General features: G+C 39.6%; 2 protein-coding genes across 2 annotated transcripts in view; one reads left to right on the forward strand and one right to left on the reverse strand.

Moving 5' to 3' along the window:
* TRAF3IP2 (TRAF3 interacting protein 2) overlaps positions 1 to 22,515 on the reverse strand; it is a 55,376-nt gene that overhangs the window by 15,321 nt on the left and 17,540 nt on the right. Inside the window, exons 3-5 of the mRNA XM_012554423.2 lie at positions 10,906 to 11,092; positions 6,181 to 6,359; positions 2,905 to 2,993 (exon numbers count right to left, since the gene is read on the reverse strand). Coding sequence (XP_012409877.1) covers positions 2,905 to 2,993; positions 6,181 to 6,359; positions 10,906 to 11,092 — 455 coding nt within the window. The remainder of the gene's footprint in view (positions 1 to 2,904; positions 2,994 to 6,180; positions 6,360 to 10,905; positions 11,093 to 22,515) is intronic.
* Positions 8,627 to 10,366, forward strand: LOC101361931 (uncharacterized protein C4orf3-like). Its single transcript, XM_023727679.1, has one exon. The coding sequence runs from the start codon at positions 9,142 to 9,144 to the stop codon at positions 9,346 to 9,348; it is 207 nt and encodes a 68-aa protein (XP_023583447.1). The 5' UTR covers positions 8,627 to 9,141; the 3' UTR covers positions 9,349 to 10,366.

A 22,515-nucleotide genomic window follows, 5' to 3' on the forward strand; every position in this document is an offset into this window, starting at 1 on the left:
CACCACTGATTGCTCTGACAGGGATCACAATAGAGGGTTCCAGACAGAGCTGGAGAAAAATGTAGAACAAAATTCTAACTCACAAAAAAAAAAAAGACCAGTCTTACTGGCCTGACAGAGACTGGAGAAACCCCAAGAGTATGGTCCCCGGACACTATTTTATCTCAGTAATGAAGTCACTCCCAAGGTTCACCCTTCAGCCAAAGATTAGACAGGCACATAAAACAAAACAAGACTAAATGGGCACACCAGCCCAGGGGCAAGGACTAGAAGGCAGGAGGGGATAGGAAAGCTGTTAATAGGGAACCCACGGTCAAGAAGGGAGAGTGTTGACATGTCATGGGGTTGGTAACTGATGTCACAAAAAATATGTGTACTAATTGTTTAATGAGAAGCTAGTTTGTTCTGTAAACCTTCATCTAAAGTACAATTTTAAAAAAAATGGAATCGCCTTCCTTTTGGTTTTGATGACTCATATTTTAAAATGCCCATGGCCAATGACTACATGAAGTAATGTTGAGAAAGATTTGTAGCTCTTTGTGTAATCCATTTCTATTATACAAGGGAGAAGCAATGAAATGTTGGGGTTGAGAAGAGACAGACAGTTTGGGTTCTACTCTTGGCTCTGCCACTTTCCACCTGCATGACTTTGGAAAAGTTACTGGAACTCTGTAAGTCTTATCTTCATTTGTAATATGTGGTTAATAAACCTGCTTTCTAGGGTAGTTGTACGGATTAAAATGTGTTAACATTGAAAAGGCATATCAAGTCTATTTATCAGTGGCAACTATTTACTGGCTGAAAATGGGAAGCAGTAATATTCATCTGACCAGTTTTCTCTTAAAATCATTTCCATGATGATGATGGAACTCAATTATATTTTTTTAAATTTCGGTCACTCCTGATAAATAAAAAATTAGAAGAGATAAAAATATCTGAAATGAAAAGGCATATCAAGGTGAATGCCAAGCATGAAGTAAGTACTCAATAAATGTCATTATTATTATTATCCCAGTGCCTAAATTATTCTCTGCTGCCAAGTTGGACAGTGAGCCCTGGTAGTGCAATGGTTAAGTGCTCGACTGCTAACTGAAAGGCTGGCAGTTCAAACACACTCAGTGGCTCTGTGGGAGAAAGACCTGGCAATCTGCTTCCATTAAGATTACAGCCAAGAAGACTCTATGGGGCAGTTCTACTCTATCACATGGGATCACTGTGAGTTGGAATCAACTTGACGGCACCCAACAACAGCAACTGAGTTGGATATTCTGAGAGACTCAATGTGCTGGATATCTTCCATTTATTCCTCCAAATCTCTACCAAAGTCCACATCTCTTGTCAGGTCAGCTTTTCCATACAGCTCTCCTCTTCAGGTTCCAATAACCACTCCTCCCTTATCTCTTTAGACCTATGGGTGGTAATAACTCCCTGCTTTTGCTAGCCCCAGGATATTGCACTATTCCCTATGGATTCCCTAAGACCTCCCCACAGCTTTGTAAACAGTCCCTTTATTTAGGATCTCTTTAAATTACCCATTTATTTTATCAATCCACTAAGGGGATCTTGCTATATGAATATACTAACTTAGCTGTCCAGGCTGGGGCTCTGTGACCCTACTATAAGGCTTCAAACTGATGAGGGTCAACGACAGATATAAATTCTACCTAAGCAGCCCCTGACTGTGGAGGCCATGAAGACCTGGGCTCCTCTCTAGGGGCATCAATATGCTTATTTGGAATGATCAAAATGTTAGATCTTTTCTGAAATGTTGGCCTTATATCTTATAATTTGATTTCATGTCACTGTTGCTGCAATGTTTTCATATTCCAGAAATGAGAAAATGAAACATTGGTCTCTATATAGTCATGAAGTTGGATTGTATAAATTGTTTTTTTTAACTTTCAGACACTCCTAGTTAGAAAAAAGAATTGTATTATAGGATAAAGAAATTTCAATAAAAATTCTTGTTAAACAATGCTACATAATCTTTAAAATTTATATTTAGTTACTAAGTGTCCCTTCTTTATCCTTCAATATTCCCATTCATAGACATTTCCTCTAATTTTTTGCCACTCTCTAGAATTCACCATCACTAAATACCCGGAGAGGGCCTCTGGGAAGGAAAAGAAGTGATCGCAGTGTTTGAGGAAAGCCAGCCCCTCTGTGTAGCATCCTGTGGTATTTTATTATCCTAAAGATACAGTCACATGGCTTTACGCTGTGTTATTTCAAGGGATTGCAGGGGGACAGGAAGAGTCTGCTTTCTGAGATTTCTTGGCCCAAGATCACAGTGAACCAGTAGGTCTGAGTTAAATCTACCTCTCCTAGAAATAGACTAAACCAGCTGAAAATCTGGCTGCATCAAGGCAGCTGTGTGTGATGGGGGAGCCAGGCTGCAAGGGGTTGGCTTCTGCTAGTCCCAGAATATTGGAAGATGGATACCCAAGGGACAAAACCTCAAAGCCCAGTGCAGAACAAAAGGGCCTTGTTAAATAAGCAGGTGACTCTGGTGAAGCCAGCAGCTTCCTATATCACAGGAAGCACAAACAAAATGGGCACAATTGGTGAAAAAGGGCAAAGGTACAAAGTGCAGCAAGAGCTGGCAGGTAGTTCCTTCAGGTCAGGGCCAGCTGCGTGTGTGGTCTGCGCTGACACGGTTCTTGCTGTTCAGTGGCACTCAGGGTCACCTCAGAAAGCATACAGGAAGAAAATGCTGGGGACTTTAGATAGTTTAAAATCTAAAAAATAATTATCTAAATCCATAACTATTTAGTTCATAATCATATAAATCAAATTATGTAGTTTAAAACAGCAACAGCTATTTATACTTTTTTTCTTTTTGTTTGCTTATTTTCATTGTACTCACTTTAACTGTTCAGTTTTCTCTTTGGATAAAATACTCACTGCAGTTTGAAAGCCATTTACCAACAAAAAATTCACGAATTTCACCACCTCCGTGGCTGTGTCCAGAGAATACGTAATAAAGACTTTCCCTAAAAGAGAGATTTTCACATTTGTTAAAAACTAGTCAAATTATTTAATTCCAAGAAATCCTTCTGAAATGTGTGCAATGTCTTTCATTCTTCAAGAACAATAAAGGGAAACCTGGGGGTAGGGGGTGTTGCCTAAGAGCTCATGCTTGCAGTGGTGTAGGACATTGGATTGGATTGCTGTCCCCAGAGCATAGCTCCTCAAACCCAAAGGTGGGGGGTGGTCTGTCCAAGGGAGTGCAGACTGCTCAGGGTAAACGGAAGTAAGGGGACATACAGGAGCACTGGCAGTCTGGAAGACAAGCTGAAGAGATCTTCTGAAAAACCATCTGATGCTTTAACAAAAATCTACTACCCAGAACTTGTGGGTCCTTAGGATCAGGCCACCACCTGATTTCCTAGAGGCACTTGGCACCATGCCCAACGAATACTCTTACAGCCTGCCAAAGAAGCAGACACATGCTAGAGGAAAACTACAGGGCCACCCAGCAGTGTCCTCTTTTAATCTCATGATGCTATCTGCTGCACTGGAACTCTTGCTTGACTAGAGCAAGTGAGGGGAGAAGGAGAAAGTGGTACCTCTCCCCTTCATTCCTCCCATCCACTCTCTGGTGGGGGAAAGAACAGGAAGCTGAAGTAGTCTAAACTGCAGTTAGTGAGAACTTTAGCTACTTAAGGGAGAGAATCCACCGCTGGGCAGTCCAACATTGCTCACTCCCTCACTCTTGCCTAGGTCAGCTTAGAGCAGCAGACAAGTTTAACTCTGTCAGGATGAGAACAAATTTTTTTTGGGCGAAAGTCTTAGGGACATTATCTGGCTAGCAATTTAAAGTGGGAGAGGAATAATCTCTGTGTGTTGGTTTTTAGTTAAGAATGGACTGGCTAAATCTCAGGAAGCCCCTGAGGCAGAGAGGGTGGAGAAGAAAGGAGGTTTGGAGAGAAAATAAGAATTTGTATGTATTCAGCTATGCTCAGGCTCTCAAATAGGAGTGTGTACAATGGTCATACTGACCCATTTAAGCAGCCAGGCATATTGATGGCACTCAATTCATTTTATTCTCAATGCCTAATATTCAACCAACTCCTATATAAGTAATTTTAGGACTGCCTTTATAGATTATGGTAAGATAAATATGATCTATAGACTGATATCAGGATTATATCCCTTGCAGGGTAGCATCAGTTCTACAGAAATGCTCACAATTAAAACATACAGTATTTTTAAAAGATTTTCAGGGGGAAAAAAAAACATTTAAATGAAGAGCAATAGTGGATCATTGTCACAGAACTCTTTCAGAGTAGTAAAAGAGTAGAGCACAGATCTCCCAACAGGAATTAGCAAATGCAAAGGGCTTCGTTTCAAGGCTGGTTCAAAGAGGTGCCCAGATTTGCTAAAGGCTTAATAGAATTATCTGAGCTTCTCTAGCAAGCACAACAGAATATAAGAATTTCACAAGTAGCAGTTGTTTTCTTAAGGTTTCTGGAACTTACTGTCCTGACTGACCTTAATATGAGAACATTTTGGTGATATTTCAACATTTCTGGTTCTGGCTGCAAAATGTGGAAAAAGAATCACCACCTGACAGTTAGTCGAATGTTTCTTTAAATAAAAGGCTTAGTTTGCATTTGGTTGTGAAGCAGTATGGAGAATGTGAGACTGTTTTTTCCAAACAGTCCTTCCTACAGGAAATGGCCTCGTTTTTGATGGCTGCTGCTAATTTATGGTGAGACACTAGATCCCTAGCTAATACCACATGGTTATCCAATCAATTTATCCAGGGCTAAGTCCACTCAAAAGCATCATTTAGAAGAAGGAAAAAATGATCGGGTTGTTTGTTGTTGGAGTATGTGTCTAAGAAAGTCTAATGGTAAGCACATTGTGAGTATTACTGGTAGTTTCAGAATCACTAAAAACATTTATACAAAAATGCTAGTTACCAACATGACCAAGGCAAAGGAAGACACTGAGAGGTACGCAAGAATAAAGGGCAACTATGATAAATGCTATAACATATACAATCCTGCAGCAACAGTAGTAACAATAATTTGGGAGTGGATACATAGGCTAATATGTATGCTAAATAGGTGAAGAGGGCTGTACGGGAGTACACCCATGTACATATATAGGTATGGTTGTGGATATTTATACATACATATTTGTAAATGCTGCAGGTATGCACATATATATAATAGAGCATGTAGGGGACACAGCTATAGAAACTACTTAGACATCAGGACTGAACTACTGGACATGAAGGCTAAGGACCATAATCTTGGGCGACATCTAGGTCAGTTAGCAAAACATAGTTCATAAAGATAATGTTCTACATCCTAGCCTGGTGAGTAGCATCTAGAGTCTTAAAAGCTTGCAAGCAGCCATCTAAGAAGCAACTATTGGTCTCTTCCTGCGTGGAACAAAGGAGAATGAAGAAAACAGAAGACTCAAGGAAGCAATTAGTCCAAAGGACTAATGACTCACATGAACCACAGCCTCCTCTAACCTGAAACCAGAAGAAATAGAAGGTGCCCGGCTACCACTACCGATTGGGATCACAATAGAAAGTCTCGGGTAGAATGGGTAAAAAATGTAGAACAAAATTCAAATTAAAAAAAAAAAAAAAAGACCAAACTTACTGGTCTGAAAGAGATTGGAGGAACCCCAAGACTATTGCCCTAAGATAACCTTCTAACTTGAAACTATGAAAACCTCCAGAGGCCACCTTTCAGCCAAATAAGAGACAGGGCTATAAAATCAACAATAACATCTGTGAAGAACGTGCTCCTTAGAACAACTGACTATATGAGACCAAAAGGGCAACATTTTGCCCAAAACCAAAGATGAGAAGACAGGGAGGGACAGGGAAACCGGACTAATGGAAACAGAAACCCAGGGAGGAAATGGGGAGAGTGCTAACACATTGAGGGGATTGCAACCAAGATTATGAAACAATTTGTGTAAGAATCATTGATTGGAAAAGTAATTTGCTATATAAACTTTCACCTAAAGCACAATAAAAATGTTTTAAGAAAACGCTGGCTACTTTTTGAGCAAAGAGCAAAAACAAGAAAGTAAATTTTATTTCACTGAATATATGAGAAATATCTGAAATTATAGATGAATGATACTCAAGTACTCTCAAAGTATAAGACCTACAAGAAGATGGAGAAAACACCATTGCAAACAACTTACGCAATTCTTCTGGCAAATTGCTTGTTTTCAGAGTTCCTCTGACTGGAGGGATACTGGAGGGTCTAGGGATACCAGCTGGAGATGGAGCCTGGGGACCCTGCGGTCTCAAATCTGCAGGACGCTCCAAGGACTCCTCAAGAGCTCCAGCTCTCTTAGGTGTCTGGTTATACAATTGGTCCCTGCAAAGGAACAGGTTTAGAGTCAATTTTCATCCTTTACAAAGACAAACCTTGAAGGACAGAAAGCTTTTTAAGAAAGCTTAAAAGTGAGCTGTCTTCTCTGCCTCCACTTCATATTTGACAAAGAGGGGTGGGTGGAGCTCCATGGAGTTTCAGTGGATAAGCAGTTCAGCTGGCTGCCATATGTAAGACTCTGTGCTAGGGGTCAAAAGAAGGGAACAGGATTTGATTTCTCTATTCAAGGACTGTCTAATTGGGAAAATAAGTCTCATACACAGGACAGACAAGGTCACCAACAAAACAAGTAGTATAATGGGTGACGTACAAGGTTGGCATTATAGGCATTCAGATAATGGTAGATAACAGTTAATTATGTATCCAAAGGTACAAAAGGCCATGCAAGTTTAAAAGTATTATGTTGTTAATACATGAATGAAAACATGATTTGCAAGACCCTTTAACAAAGTTTCTACCAGTTTATTATATAGCGTCTTCATTATTACTTTGGCTGCCAGTATCTCAGGAACAGTCTGCTGAGGGGGCAAATCAGATGCACTTGTGTGAGATTTGGAAGGCAGAAGGGAAGTAGAGGTCATGCTTCTGCCCCTTCTGTGGTTTCCTTTGGTAAGCACAGTCACAAGGTGCTGAGTTTTCCTCAGGAAGCATCCCAGTGTCCTGTTACCAGCTTCATGAGTGTCAAGGGCAGGGCATATGGCATCCATTTTTTACCAGTGCAGATCTAGCAGGCTTAGGAGGGCTCTGGATCTAACACTTGTAGTGGTGGCAGCTTCCTGATTCCGGATAGTACTATGGCAGTGTAGCCTAGGGCCAAGTGGTGGCTTTCTGGTCCTCCACCTTCCTGATTGAGGTAGAAGAGGCAGTTTCTTTGGTTGTCCTGTTCTGTGGTGTTGCTTTCGGATCATTCCTAGAAGCCCAGCCCAAAGTTCGCCCCTCCAACCACCAACAACTTTGTAAGCACCTAATTCCCTACCTTAAATCCCCTTCTGCTTGAAATAGGTATGGTTGTTCCTGTTTTCTGTAGCTGAATTCTAACTGGATAGGGGGACTAAAACTGTATCTGTAATGTTTTATTTCTTTAAAAAAAATTCTGAAGCAAATGCAGCAATGTTAATGTTTTAAAAATCTAGGTAGTGGGAACATGGATATTTGATACTTTTTGTGTGAAGTTGTTTCATATTATAAATTTTAAAATATGTTTTGATCTAAGAGGGATCCAGTTCCATTTCCTTTTCACATTAAATCCCTTTATACTTAAAGTTTCTTAGTTGTCATAAAAGACGATTGCTCATTTGATAAAGAAATATCAAGGTCCTGATAATATGAAAAACTTCCACATAAAAGCAACATTATAGGTATTAATGACAGAGTAGGCTTTCTGGATTAAATTTTTCTTTCAAATAATCAGTAAAAGGAGAATTATCTTCATCACCTGAACTTATTTTTCATTATCCTAAAGTGCTGAAATAAATCCAAGGAGAACCTAACCGGCTTGAATTGATATTACAAAACCAATTACTCTGTATTATCTTTGCAACTCTTCTATAAATCTAAAATTATTTCAAAATAAGCTTATTTTTTTAAAAAAAGGACTATTGCCTCCCCTGTTCAATACCAAACTTATTTCATAAAGATGCTTAAATTTTCTTTGTTTTCTTGGAATTTTAGATATTTTTACTGCAAGAGTATTTATCCTGCTATAAAATCCACTTTATTTAATTCCATTTTAAAGGACATACATTTTTGTTTTTTAAAAAAATAAAGGATCTGTCTGGGAAAGAAGATCTGAATGATACTTGTAATCTTCTGAGTAGAGGGGAGAGGAGGCATATGCTTTATCTGCCATTGTTAATAAGGTGGATTTTTTTTCTTTCACTAAAATTTTTTTTAGCTAATTACGACTTTCTGTATTTCTAAAAGATCCACATTAATAGGACCTTCATAACTCATCTCTTTCTATAAGAACAACATAGTTTTAATTTGAGTGGGATATAAATGTTGTGCTTAAGCAAAAACAAACATTTCATCTATTCTCTTTCCAATTTGTCATAAATCGGGAAGGCCCTCTTACATAAATTTTTCCTGTCTATTTTAGATCCATAAACTAAGAGAAAAGGAAAATTTGAAGAAGAGTCAAAAGAGAACAATGAGGAGAAAAATATTAAAGGGTTAGAGAAATGAAGTCATGAAAAACCAGAAATGCGTTTCTGTAAGAAGGCATAGGAGAGTGACTTAATAATGGTGCTCAACACGTCTGAATGTTTTTATTACAAAAGAAAATAACAGGCTATTTTTAATTTCCATTGAAAATTAATTAAATTAAAAAATTTTAAGTAAGAAATGAGTTTACACAGCAACAGAAACTAGTGGATGGATATAAATAACTTCCTCACAGTGGAAGGCAGCCATAGTAAAAATAAAAATCAATTTCATGAGCTAAAAGGCCAAGTGATCTGAAAGTAAAAGAAGGAGGTGTGACTTAGAGAGCATTGTAAGAGTCTTTCCTTCAAGAGAGTTTTGACTAGTCACTAATGGCTTTATATATCCTGCTAAAGAGATTCTTGTCAACCAGCCCCAATTTCCTCCTGACCTGAAGAGTCTGTATTGGGCGTTCCACTGTGTGACTTGTTAACTAGCTTAGGCAGGAACCCTAAGAGTTCTGAGACATCTTGGTTGCACAGGCATAATTCTTTTTCATATTAAAAGTATCTAGGTGGACAGACTTTTCCAGGTGCTCGAACTGCGGTGGGTCGGCGAGAGTGAGATGGAGGTGGGCGCGGAAGCTGTAGTTGGAGAGGACGGTCTCCGGGAGCGGCGAGGCTTGAGCGAGGCTGGGAGGCAGGAGCAGAACCGAGATATGCAGCCTCAGTCCGGGTCAAACATGATTCCAAAACACTCCTACTGGTTAGATGTCTGGCTCTTCATCCTCTTCGACCTGGTGGTGTTTTTCTTCGTGTATTTTATGCCCTGACTGGTTTGCCTGATATCTAAATTAAGAAGTTGGCTTCTGGAGTGGCTTCTGAAAATGACTACAAACTTCTTGAATAAAGAAGACAGGCAAGATTGTGCAGCAGTAGAATTTCAGACTCCTAAGGGACTTTCTTTTCATTTTACACATTCTGTTATCATTTCGGGACTGTATTAAATGGGGAGTGATCTCACTCATTTATAACTAAATTCTTAAAACTAGACCTTTTTGTTCATGTTTAAAAACTTTTCAAACATCTGATGGCTTTACAGGGGCTAAATGTAAAAGTATTTGTACTTAAGGGTTTAGTGTATTCATCAGTAAATATAGTCATTCTTTTAATATTTAATATTTTAAGAATTGGTCAAGGTTTAATAGGCTGCAAATAATATGGTAAAATAAAAATATGGTGAAGTATTTATAAATTCAAAAGTAAATACTCAAAAGCAAGGAAAGGAGTTTGAGAGAAGGAACAAAGTGTTCTTAAAATGCATTAGGAGATTACAAATAACAAAAAGCTTTACAGAAAATGCTGGCCCACAATGTATTGGCTATAAGTGCCAGTTTAATTTTTAGATTTAAGGAGGACTGGGTTATAAAAAGATGTGTTACGGTTGATGGATACAAACTTATAGAAAGTAGATAATACCCAGTATTGGAAAGCTAGCTTGTGTGTTCTTTTACCTGGAGGCCTCTTCTTTCTTCTTTTCAAACCATTAAGTTTCCTAAAATAAGAATGTGTTTCAGAACTATTTTTTCTTATTGTGGTTATTTTAAAGATGCTTGTGACCAAAGCCTGATTTTTATGTCTGTAACTTACTTAAATACTTCAGCAGGTGCAGTGTGATATTTCCCCATTCAGTAGATATTTGAGCGCTTACTATGTATGGGCCAGGGAGTGTTTTAGGGACAACAGTGAACAAAACATAAAAATCCTTGCTTTCATGGAGTTTCCATTTTAGAGGTTTTTTTTTGTTAAAAATCTAATTTATCTAAGTACATGTTAGTTAATGAGAATTTACATTCCAGGGATGCTCAGCTAGCATTTAATCAAAAAGGCCACACTTCAAAAGCAGCTAATCTAAGGACTTCAGAACGATTTCTGGTAGTCCTAGGGGCTATCAGAAATGGGCTCTCATTGATGAAATTAGTGACATTTGATATATGTGAATTGGCTGGAGTATTTTGGGGATTTTCTCCCATATCGACAAGGTGTAAGGTCCAGTAAGCTCTACATCATATACCTTTTTCAGATGCTTAGGGCTAAAGTCAAGTCCAAGATTGATTTTGGAGGATTCTAATTGCCTAATGCTGACTATAAGGTTAACAATTACAGCTTCAAGGTATTGTTGCATCTGCCTAAAGAGAACCCTTTATGCAAGGTATGAAGTATCTAGACCACGGAACTGGGATTTGATTGAGCTTACCAAGCAGGTTGTACAGTCTTTTGTGTTCTGCTTGCTAAAAATGATGTTAATAAATGTTTACTTGTATAGCTGAAAAAAAAAAAAAAGTATCTAAAAATATCTGAAAGTTGGCCCTGCCATACTTAACTGATACCTCGGGGGCCCTGGGGAGGAGTAGTCCCTTTGTGCTGGCCTCTCTTCTTGGTCCCGAGGGCTGGGATAATTCAGGATGACCTTCTGCACAGGATGAAGGCCTCTCATGGTGGCTCCAGGTAGGGGCTGCCCAGGTACAGCCGGCTGGATCACTTGCTGGTAGGCTGCTCGAGGGTAGTCGTGGCCATCTGCAGATGAAGACAATAAAGAGAACAGGGAAGATCAACCCTAGATGTTTTTTTGTGAAAGGGGAGGTAAGCTGAGTACAAATTTTTGTCTTGATACCAACTGAAGTTTCCAGATATCAGTTACCACCTCCATGATGTTTGCCATATTTCTGCACTATCATTTACTTGATTTTCCAATGGAGTCGATTCTGGCTCATGGTAACCCCACTTTTTTTCCCTAAATAAGAACACATGTAAAATTATGAGTTTGGTGTTCTAATTGGAAAGCTCAAAGTATAACTTAACACAGCCCCCTATTTTAATAAGATACTTAGGATAATCTAACCAGGAAGACCCTTTCTCAAACCACCATTCCTACCCTAATTCTCCAGGTTTCTAGAACTCAAGGCTAGGAGAAATTAGATATAAACTTACTATTCTCTCTTTTCCTGCCCCAAGTGGACACACCCACAGACACAGACACACACACACACTCACACATATACCACTCCCTCTTCAGAAGAAGTAAATAAATGAAAACTTGGCTTACCCTTCCGGAAAGCAGCCAGCCAATTCTAATGAACCAGTTGCTATACCCACCAGCAACTTCCTTGGTCCTCTCCTGCTCAACTCTATATGAACTTGAGGCCAGATAAGTTAGAAGAGGCCAGGTCTTAGAGCAAAGCCAGGGCTAGTGGTGACTTATGTGAACGTGTAAACTGGGAGGCACTTGATCCCAGTCAGGCCTAGGAGGAGCAGAGTCTAAAGTGAAGAAGGGGAGCCTGCCTGACCAGGTGAGAGAAGAGAACTGAAGGACAGAGGAGGGCGAGAGACGAAGGCCTTGAGGGAGCTGCCCATGCCTGAAAGGGCTAAAGTGTTGGGAAATCTTAGTGATAAGGGTGGGGATCCCTTTTCAGGGTGGGTCCAGCTTAGAATGGGACTAGAAAGAGCCAAGTGGGTAATCACTCTCCCTATAAAGTGAACCATGAGTACCTCCTGGTGATTCAAGCACTGCCATCTCTGCCCAGGTAAGAAGTAGGGTGATCTAGGCAGCATGAACGGTTAGGGCGGGAAGGAACCTTCACCAAAGTTGTTTTTTTTTTTTCAAAAAAAAAAAAAAAAGAAAAAATTGGTCTTTTAAATCTTTTTTCTGATTATAAAATAATATTCTCAGTTTGGTAAAAAATCAGGAGCCAATGAAGCTTTCAGGGGAACGGGGGAATTAATGATGGCCTCAGGTATAGAACAGAAGACAAGCAATGGGCACGTTTACTAGTGTGGCTACCTCCAGGTTTCCACTGTTGAGAATCAGGAAACTTGGCTGGGTGGTTCCAGAAATGTGCCCAACCTTGTCTCTCAAGCCTGGTCAGAGTCCCTGGATTCAATCTATTGACTGCTTTGACCTCTGACACCAGCCAGGTCTTTCCTGTCATGCTTCCCCTGGTAACAGTGACCATGCCCCTCCAACCCAGGTTGTCTTCTGGCCCTGACTCAAGACCTTGCCCTGCAGTTACTTAGGCATGGTCATGATGGATATTAGGGGCATGAGGAAGAGAAAGAGAAGAAAAGGATCTGCCTGGGTCTATCCCAGCCCCTGCTCTAGGGCAGCTCTGGGAAACGGAGATACAGAAACAACTATGGTCCAGGACAAAATATACCACACAGATTTTTTCTTTTACAGCCTTCTTAGGCTGATATCCAGGGGGTCCAGATTGCCAATTGGAGTTTCAGGACAACAGAGCGGGTCACTACTACTGCTCTGTCTTCCCAGCTGCCATCAGGTCACCAGGCAGGGACCAGCCCTTCTTTTACATGAGCTTTGCATGAGTGCAACATTTACAACCCTTAGCTCTAGATACAACCCTCCAGAGATTTCTCACAGCACTTAAAATCCACCCTGTATGATTGCATGATCAGACCTTTGCCTTCCTTGTTTTTTTAAATTTTGCTGACAGTATGCTCATACACCATTTCAACAATTTCTACGCTTACAACTAACTCAGTGATATTGATTACATTCTTCAAGTTGTGCAAACATTCTTGCTATCCTTCTCCAAATTGTTCTACCACCACTGACTTAAACTCATTGCCCCCCTAAGCTTCTCATCTAACGTTTTGAGTTGCTGTTGTCTATTTGATCTCACATAAATAATTCTTTAAAAGAGCACAATGCTCAAGGCAGACATACTTTACTTACTAAGATAAACTTCTTTTTTTTTTTTGGTTCAAAGAAGATTTCAGGGGATAGTTTTTGTCCCCTGCCCTTCTTGATCTCACCTCCTTCTATGCTCTCACTAGCTCACTACACCCAGCTACCCCGGCCGTTTTCTTTATCTTCAACACCCCAATCTGCCCCCACATCAGGGATGCTAAACTTGCCACCCCCTCTGCTCAGGATGTTTTTGCCCTAGATCTTTACATACCAACTTCTTGTCATTCAGGTCTCATCTCAAATATCACCTTTTCAAAGAGGTCTACCCCATCACCCAGTTAATTTATCCCATTCCCCTATTTTACTTTCTTCATAGCACTTACATGTTTGTATAAGTAAGTATGACACTTGCTTATTTATCAACTTATTGTCTGCCTTCCCTATAAAAGTATAAGTTCTGTGAAAATAGGACCTTGTCTGTTTGTTACCATGTCTCCAGCACAGGGCTGGCACATAGTAGATGCTCAATAAATATTTAATGAATGAATGAAGGTTGAATAGTCACAAAGCCTATTGAACACACATAGAAAAAGAGAAGTCATTTAGAATTGCACAATCTGCTAGCTAGTTTCTGGGTCTTCTAGGCTGTCTACTTCTCATCTGCTGTCCATTTGGGTTTTTATCATCATCTCCTTCCAGAAAGGAGAAAGGAGAAAGACAAGGTAAAAGAAGAGAAACTTTGCCAGTGGCCTTGAAAAGCTTTTACAAGAAAGGGACTGAATTAACTCAAGTGAAGCTTTTAATGCTTAGAGCCATTTTTGCTTTCCATACGCATTAATGAGTAGCTAATAATGTTTTATTTGCTTTAAAAAGACTACCAAGCTCTAATCATAGGGTTTGTTTTTTTTTTCCAGAAAGCAGATATTAGTGCTGTTAATCAAAAGCCTTTGAATCAAGGTCATATGATTTTTAACATTATTTCTCACACAACATGTTTTTGTCTCATAGCAACAAATCATATCATTAAAATCGCTAAGGCATGTGGCTAAGTGTTTGATTAGCTGCAACTTTCATTTCTGAGATAGCCACCTGTGTTAAAAAGTTACACTGGTTTATGTGAACATGAAAATGATTTTTAAAATTAGGGTACTGACAATATAGTCCTCTATCCTGTCCTTTGATCGTTTAAAATAAAGACAGTATTGAATATCAGACCATCACTCAAAATACTCTTTTGATAAATAAAAGTTATATTTTTCAAGTAAATAAAAATCTTTTCCGTGCTCAAGGTTTAATTGTTCCTTTCCACTATTATGACAAGGGTTTGCTAGTTTAGTTGGGCAATACATGTATACATGATGACTAACATTTACTGAGCACTTGCTTCATGCCAAGTAATAAGTTCCTTATTCAGGATTATAGAGTTCAATATTCTGTTTTCCTAAAGAAGCTTAGTGCTGGTGGTTCAATGGTAGACTTCTCGCCTTCCAGGTGGGAGCCCCTGGCCCAATCCTTGGACAATGAACTTCATGAGCAGCCACCACCTGTCTGTCAGTGGAGGCTTACAAGTTACTATGATGCTGAACAGGTTTCAGGAAAGACTAAGACAGACTAGGAACAAAGGTCTGTTGATCTACTTCTGATAAGGGTCACAGGGTCACCATGAGTTGGGGGCAGACTCAATGGCAGCTAACAACAACAAAAAAGAAGTTTAACTTTGCTGGTAAGAATAAAAAATTCCTTACCATAGACAGTGCAGCCTTTGTTTTCATAGCATATCACTCCTTGCTCATCCTGCTCTTTCCCTGCTGGCTTGTTTTTGGTACCTCAACTACACCTAGCTCCTTGCTTCCTTGACCTTCTCACTTGTTCTGCAATTACTCTGGGATGCTTGCCACCTGTTTGTCACATGACTGGCTCCTTCTCATCCTTTAGGTTTCAGCTCAAGTGTCAACTTCTCAAAGAGGCTTTCTCTGGTCACTCTATTAATGTCCATTTCAACACCTGGTTATTTCCTCCATAGTGTTTATAATGTCTCATTTTGACTGCTGATTTTGACTTATTTGTCTCCCTGCTAGACTGTGAACTCCATGAAGACAAGGACCATATGTGTTGCATTCACCACTGTACACCCAGTGCCTAGCACAGGAGTTGGCAAATATTTGTTGAATAAATTGATAAATGAATGAAAAGGTTATGCTTCCAAATTCCATTACCCTCCTTCGTTCCCTTCTCTTCTCTGTAAAACAATTGTTGTTTGGGGCCATCAACTTAATTTCAACAATTAGTGACCCCATGTGATAGTCTGGAATTGCTCCGTAGAGTTTTCTAGGCTGTAATCTTTATGAAAAGATCGCCAGGTCTTTCTCTCAAGGTTAGCAACCGAGTGATTAACTGTTGCACCACCAGGGCTTCTTGTAAGACAATTAGAGATGGCCTTTCCAGGGCTTGGCATTGCAGAGGTTCTACCCATGATTGCAGATCACTCCTTTCCTTAGTAAGTAGAAAGGATTTTTTTTTTCATTCATTCAACAAATATTTATTGAACCTCTAGAGCTAGGCACTTAGTGAACAAAGATAACTAGGATACAGTTCCCTTGAGCAGCTCAAAATAAAGGCAGAAAGAGAGAGAGAGAAAATCTGTGTCTGTGGGTGTCTGTTTTTAAACACAAACCCACACTAGTTAGTGTGAGAAGGAGAGGCATACAAGTCAGCAGCCACCTACATGGTAAACTTAAGAATCACTCAGTAAAAATATCTTCCCCCACTGGCTTGTCCCCAGTGCCTAAAATTCCATCAAAGGGTTTTATTCTGTAGGAGATGTAGAATGGAAGGTGGGTGATGTGATAGACAACTGAATTGTTAGCATGGCACTTTTTCCTCAATTCTGAGGCAGTGTTAATTACAAAACAAAAATGCATAAGACAGAACACAATACTGGAGAAGCCAGCACACCCTGTACAAGGAAAGGTCATGGAAGCTCCATAGACACATCCAAACTCCCTGACAGACTGAATTGCTGGGCTGAAGGCTGTGGGGACCATAATCTTGGGAAACATCTAGCTTAATTGGCATAACATAGTTTATAAAGAAAATATTCTACTTCCTACTTTGGTGAGTACCATCTGGGGTCTTATAAGCCTGTGAGCAGTCCTCTAAGATATTCCACTGGTCTCACCCTGTCGGGAGCAAGGGAGAATGAAGAAAACAAGATATAAGGGAAAGATTAGTTCAAAGGACTAATGGACCACAACTACCACAGCCTCCACCAGACTGAGTCCAGTACAACTAGACAGTGCCCAGCTACCACCACTGACTGATCTGACAGGGATCACAATAGAGGGTCCTGGACATAGCTGGAAAAAAATGTAGAACAAAATTCTAACTCACAAAAAAAGATCAGACTTACTGGCCTGAGAGAGACTGGAGAAACCCCAAGAGCATGGCCCCCAGACACCCTTTTAGGTCAGTAATGAAGTCACTCCCGAGGTTCACCCTTCAGCCAAAGATTAGACAGGCCTATAAAACAAAATGAGACTAATGGGGTACAACAGCCCAGGGACAAGGACTAGAAGGCCGGAGGGAACAGGGAAGCTGGTAATAGGGAACTCAAGGTCTAGAAGGGAGAATGTTGACATGTAGGGTTGTTAACCAATGTCATAAAACAATATGTGTACTATTTAATGAGAAACTATTTGTTCCATAAACCTTCATCTAAAGTACAATAAAAAAAATTTTAAAAAAACAAACAAACAAAAAAAACCCAAAATGCAACCTTACACAATCATAAATGGACACCCAGTACTGTATGATTTTAGTTAATCTTATGATCCTCTTGGCCTGGGTACACATGGTCTTCATGTTACTGGGCTTTTTACAAAAACACTTGGAATATGTAAACCAAATCCTAAACGAGGTTTTCCGTTTATCACTCAAAACGCTCAACATTTTTCTTCCTTATTAAGAATGGTATTAAAACAGTTTATGAGAAAGAAAATAAAATCTGATTTTCAAGTTGTCAAAAAACATCATGATATAATACAATCAGTTTAGCCAGGAAACTAAATGGCCAACATAAATTGTTACAGGGACTTCCACAGCTGTAAGCAGCTGTGGTTCCTGAAAGGCAACTCCTTTCTTTAACGTTTCTTCCATCTGGTTTATTTTTTTCTTACTTTTAATTGTGCAGGCATATTCCAACATAAAAATAACTTTTTTTTTTTTTTCTTTTTCGGGGGGTGGTGGTCCATATAAGCAATTGTAGGCATGTGGCCACAGTTTTATTTTATTCAGTCTCCTTGGTAGAGAAAGCAATAAGGACTCTCTAGACTGAATTCCTTCTTTTTCTCCAATATATTTTCATCATGGGTCTTATTTGATTGCACAGCCACAGTCTCCTTTCTTGTGGCCTTCAGTAGGAGCCCTGGATTCTGAAACTATAACAGGCAGACTTCACCAGGGAGAGAGGTGAGAAGGGAATATAGGCATTTTTGCTTTATCTCGCAAAAAGCTTAAGATATGCCATTTGCATGGTGGTCATTATTTATTTATATTTTCATTAATGGGTAAAAAAGTAATGCTCTTCTAAAGCCAGGCAGAACCATGTAGCCATGGTTTCCAACTGCTAGAGCATCCTGTAGGTGAACGGCTCTTTTGAAGAGATTTTGTTGGTAATTAAGTGCAGTTACAGCTCTGACATGAAACTAAGCATTTGTACATCTGCCCTGAATGTTTAAAATCTGTGCCAGCGAGAGGGATGTGGAAGCAGAGGGGAACTCTGCAGGGCTGGGCTGCAGGCGCCATTTAAATCATAACAATAATATACTAAGGGCTGCTAGTTATCGAGGGTTTACTACAAGCCAGCAACTTTCCCAGCGCCTTTAATAAATTATCTCATTTAATCCTCACAGCAACCTTCATGAGAGGCATTGCTGCTGGAGTCCTCATAAATATTCTGAGGTTGCAGTGCCCTGCAGAAAAGCCATAAGCATCCGACTTCCCTGACAAAACAGGTAAAACCCTGACCCTTTTCCTTGATGCCCTTGGGAGCCAGGGCCAAGGCACACCCACAGGGTGATCCTGCCTTTCGTGCACTCTCTCTTCCCTTTACTATTTTTTTTAACTGTAATTTTTTTTTTAATTATAAAAGTATTACATGTTTGCTGTAGCAAATATATTTTTATATATACTTAACAAAAGTATATAAAGTTAGAAGGAAAATCTCTTCCTCTTTTCTCAATCTTCCTTCCCCTCTTCTGCCCCCCACCTCCCCCCCCACCATGATCACTGTTGACAGTTGGGGTAATCCTTATAGACTTTTTAATGTATATACAAACATATATAGTTTTTAAAAAATAAACACAGATGAGATTAACAGTACATTCTGCTTTTCCACTTAATCTTTTTATGTTAGAATGTGTACTTTATTCTATCCAATGGGAGCCTAATTAAAAAAACAAACAACAAACCAAACCCATGGCCGTCGACTTGATTCTGACTCATAGCCTAATAGTCCATTGTATAAATAAATCACAATTTACTTATCTATCCTCTTATTGATAGACATTTTACTTGTTTCCGTTTTTACTCAAACAATGCTTTAATAAACATCCTTGTTTATGTGTTTTTATATGCTCGTTGAATGTTCCTATTGGATAGATTCCTACAAGTGAAACTGCTGTGTCAAAGAGGAAGCACATTTAAAATTTTGATAGTGACACTGCCTTCTAGAAAATTGTATCAGTTTACACTCCTACCAAGAGTGCCTGGGAGTGTTTCATTTCCCCATAACCACACACTAACAGTCAATGTTGTCTGAGAGTTTCTTTTTTTTTTTTTAATTGGTGTAGTTTAAATGAAATTTACATTTCAAGTTAGTCTCCCATACAAAATTTTATACATACATTGTTATGTGACCCTAATTGCTCACCCCATTCTGTGACAGCACACTCCTCCTTTCCACTCCTGATTCTCCATGTCCATTCAACCAGCTCCTAGCCCTCTCTGCCTTCCCATCTCATCTCCGGACAGAAGCTGCCTGTTTAGTCTCTTGTATCTACTTGAGCTAAGAGGCACACTCCTCACAAGTATCACTTTATGTCCCTCAGTCCAGTCCAATCCCTGTCTGGAGTTGGCCTCGGAAATTGTTTTAGTTCTGGGCTGATAGAGAATCCAGGAGCCATGCTTTCTGGGGTGAGAGTTTGATTTTTCGCACGTCTAATAAGAGCCCTGGTGGTGCAGTGGTTAAGAGCTCAGCTGCTAACCAAAAGGTTGGCAGTTGGAATCCACCAGCCGCTTCTTGGAAACCCTGTAGGGCAGTTCTACTCTGTCCTATAGGGTTGCTGTCAGTCGAAATTGACTTGATGGCAACAAGTTTGGTTGGTTAATAAGAGCCCTGGTGGTACACGTGTTAAGTGTGTGACTGCTAATCAAAAGGTTGGGTGTTCAAACCCACCCAGCAGCTCCACGGGAGAAAGGCCTGGTGATCTGCTTCCATAAAGATTACTGCCAAGAAGACTCTATGGGACAGTTCTACTCTGTCACGTGTGGTTGCTATGCATTGGAATCAACTTGATGGCACCCAACAAGGAAAAAGATGTCTTTTTAAAATTTGTATTTCTTAAATTTAGTAATGTTAAGCTTGATTTCATATGCTTATTGGCTGCTTCTGTGAATTATTCCCTTCTCCTGCCCAAGTTCTCTCCTAGTGCCTTTCATCACCTCTCTTCACTCCAAGGGTCCTAGGGCTCTCCCTCCTCCCCTCCGTCAATAGGACATAACACGTACAGAGAAGGAAGGCAATCTCATGAAAGAAAGCAGGTCATGAGGTATTAGGGAAGCTGTTTGAATTTGAAAGGTGCCTGCGTAGAGCTGACAAAGCTTACCTCCAAAGAATGGATTGCTCATGGTGCCATTTCAGCTTCAACAGGGAAAATATTTTGAAATGGGAAGATCTTCCTGGGACCCTCAAATTGTAATATTGAGTCAATGCTTTCTTTGTCTATCATGATCAGGCTTTCTCCTGTTAGTAGGAGCAACTATCTGAGGCTTAGTATCACAAAGCTCTGACTAAGTAGTCACACTTCTACACATTAATCTAAAGCCTTCATCAGTAATGCAGATAAAAACTTACGTGTGTGATATGTGTCATAGCACTGCTAATTGAAACAAAAAACCGGAAACTGTTTAAAATGTCCAACAATAGAGAATAGGTTACAAACAATTTGGTAGATCCTTCAGAAAAAATACTATGAGGCATTTTAAAATGGTACTGCAAGAAGTTCATGGGCCAACATTGGAAAGTATTTTAATTTTATATTAAATATAGATGCAAAGAAAAAAACACCAGAATATGCCAAAACCCTAATAAGGAATTATATTTGGGTATTAGAAATACAGATACTTTTTCCTTTCTTTTTTGAATCTTTTGGCATATTTCAATTTTTGGGGTGAATAAGTATTACTTTTATGATCAGAAAAATAATTTTTAAATGCTGAAACCAAAAACCAAACCCACTGCTGTCAAGTCCATTCCAACTCATTGTTAAAAAATAGTTTATGGTATTATTCTCACAGAATTATTCCTTTCAACCTGGAAATCACTGAGAAATAAACACAGCCTTGGACTTGCCCTTGTTCAGTCCTCACTGATTCATATTTAAGGAACTCTACCAGCCACACCCTTCCTGTTACTGGGCACTTGGAGCAGCAGTGAGTCCATGCATCCAATCAGGTGATTTCCCAACATCCACCACCCTAGGTCTAGTGTTAGTCCTCAGGGGCTCTTTCTCCTCCTCTCCCCAAGCCCTGCTGCTTCCCCAGCTTCTGGCTCAGTCATCTTTATTTGTTTCTTCCAAGCATCTTCTGAATTAAATTTTTCTACCTTCCTTTTTTAAAAATTATGAATTGCTCCATTCACTTTAGGAAGCTTTATGTTGTTGTTGTTGGGTGCTGTCGAGTTGATTTTTGACTCACAGCAACCCCATGTGACCAAGTAGAACTACCTGCATAGGGTTTTCTTGGCTGTAATCTTTGTGGGAGCAGATTGCCAGGTCTTTCTTCCCAAAAGCCGCTGAGTGGGTTCAAACGGCCAACCCATCAAGCTATCAGGGTTCCTTGGAAGCTTTATACTGAGTGTATTATGTACACATACATAAATTGCGGTTGATTACAGCCTTTGTGATCATTTGTATAATTTATTTTAAAGGCTGGGCATCAGGCCTTTGTTCAGATTCTTCTTACACCATTTGAACTGCTTTTTGTACAATACTTAACTCGCTAAGAAAAATATCACATCTCACAACTCTGTGTTTCATCTGAAAAACCCATTATTATTTTCCAATGGCTTCAGCAAAATTTAACATTAATAGTTATAATGGACCTTTCATCTCTAAGACTTTCAGATATTCTTACCACACTGACACATATTGTTCATTCATTCATTCAGAAATAATTTTCTGAGTCTAGTACCATGTCAGACACTGTGATAAGTGCTGGGGCATCATCGATTAAGAAGACACCATTGAGGAGTTCTACTCTTGTCACATGGGGTCACTATGAGTTGAAATCAACTTGACAACACCTAACAACAATGGCAAATAGTACATGGAAACTAGCAAATGCAGGAACAGGAGTAAAGATTTCAAATAAAAAGAGAATATTACTTAAAAAAAAAAAAAAGACACACTGACGTGCAAAAGCAAGTCAGAAATGAGGGATAGACAAGTCCATGAGCAAATGCCATACTAGTATTAGGTGCTGAGACAGAGCACAAGGGAGACAGAAGGCCTCAAGGAGACAGTGGTCTGAGGAGGTTTCCAGAGGTCTGAGGAGGTTTCCAGAGGGACACTTGAGATAAGTCTTAAAAGATTATCTGGTGATGATTGTACAACTCTGTAAATATAGTAAAATTCATTGAATTATACACTTAAAACAGGTAAAGGGTGAATTTCATGGTATGTAAATTAGAGCTCAATAAAGCTATTAAAAAACGTACAGAACTGGGATAGATGGACAAGAAGGGGAAGAACATCTTGGATAGAGAAAATAGCATAGGCAATTGTATCAAGATGTGAAACAGCTTAACAAGTTTGGGGGACTACCAGCCATATGGTGCGGCTGGAATGCAGGGTAGATGTGGAGAACGCAAGTCTCGGAAGGGGTTTAAGCAACAAAATCACAGGAGCAACTTGATCTTCATGTAACAGCATGAATCCAGAGTCTCAGTGACACTCTGGGCACCTTCTGACTTTTTGACTGAAAGCCCATCTTCCTGTTAAGATGGAGAAGAAGA

The sequence above is a fragment of the Trichechus manatus genome, unplaced genomic scaffold, assembly GCF_000243295.1.
Source record: "Trichechus manatus latirostris isolate Lorelei unplaced genomic scaffold, TriManLat1.0 scaffold00017, whole genome shotgun sequence".
Classification (NCBI taxonomy): domain Eukaryota; kingdom Metazoa; phylum Chordata; class Mammalia; order Sirenia; family Trichechidae; genus Trichechus; species Trichechus manatus.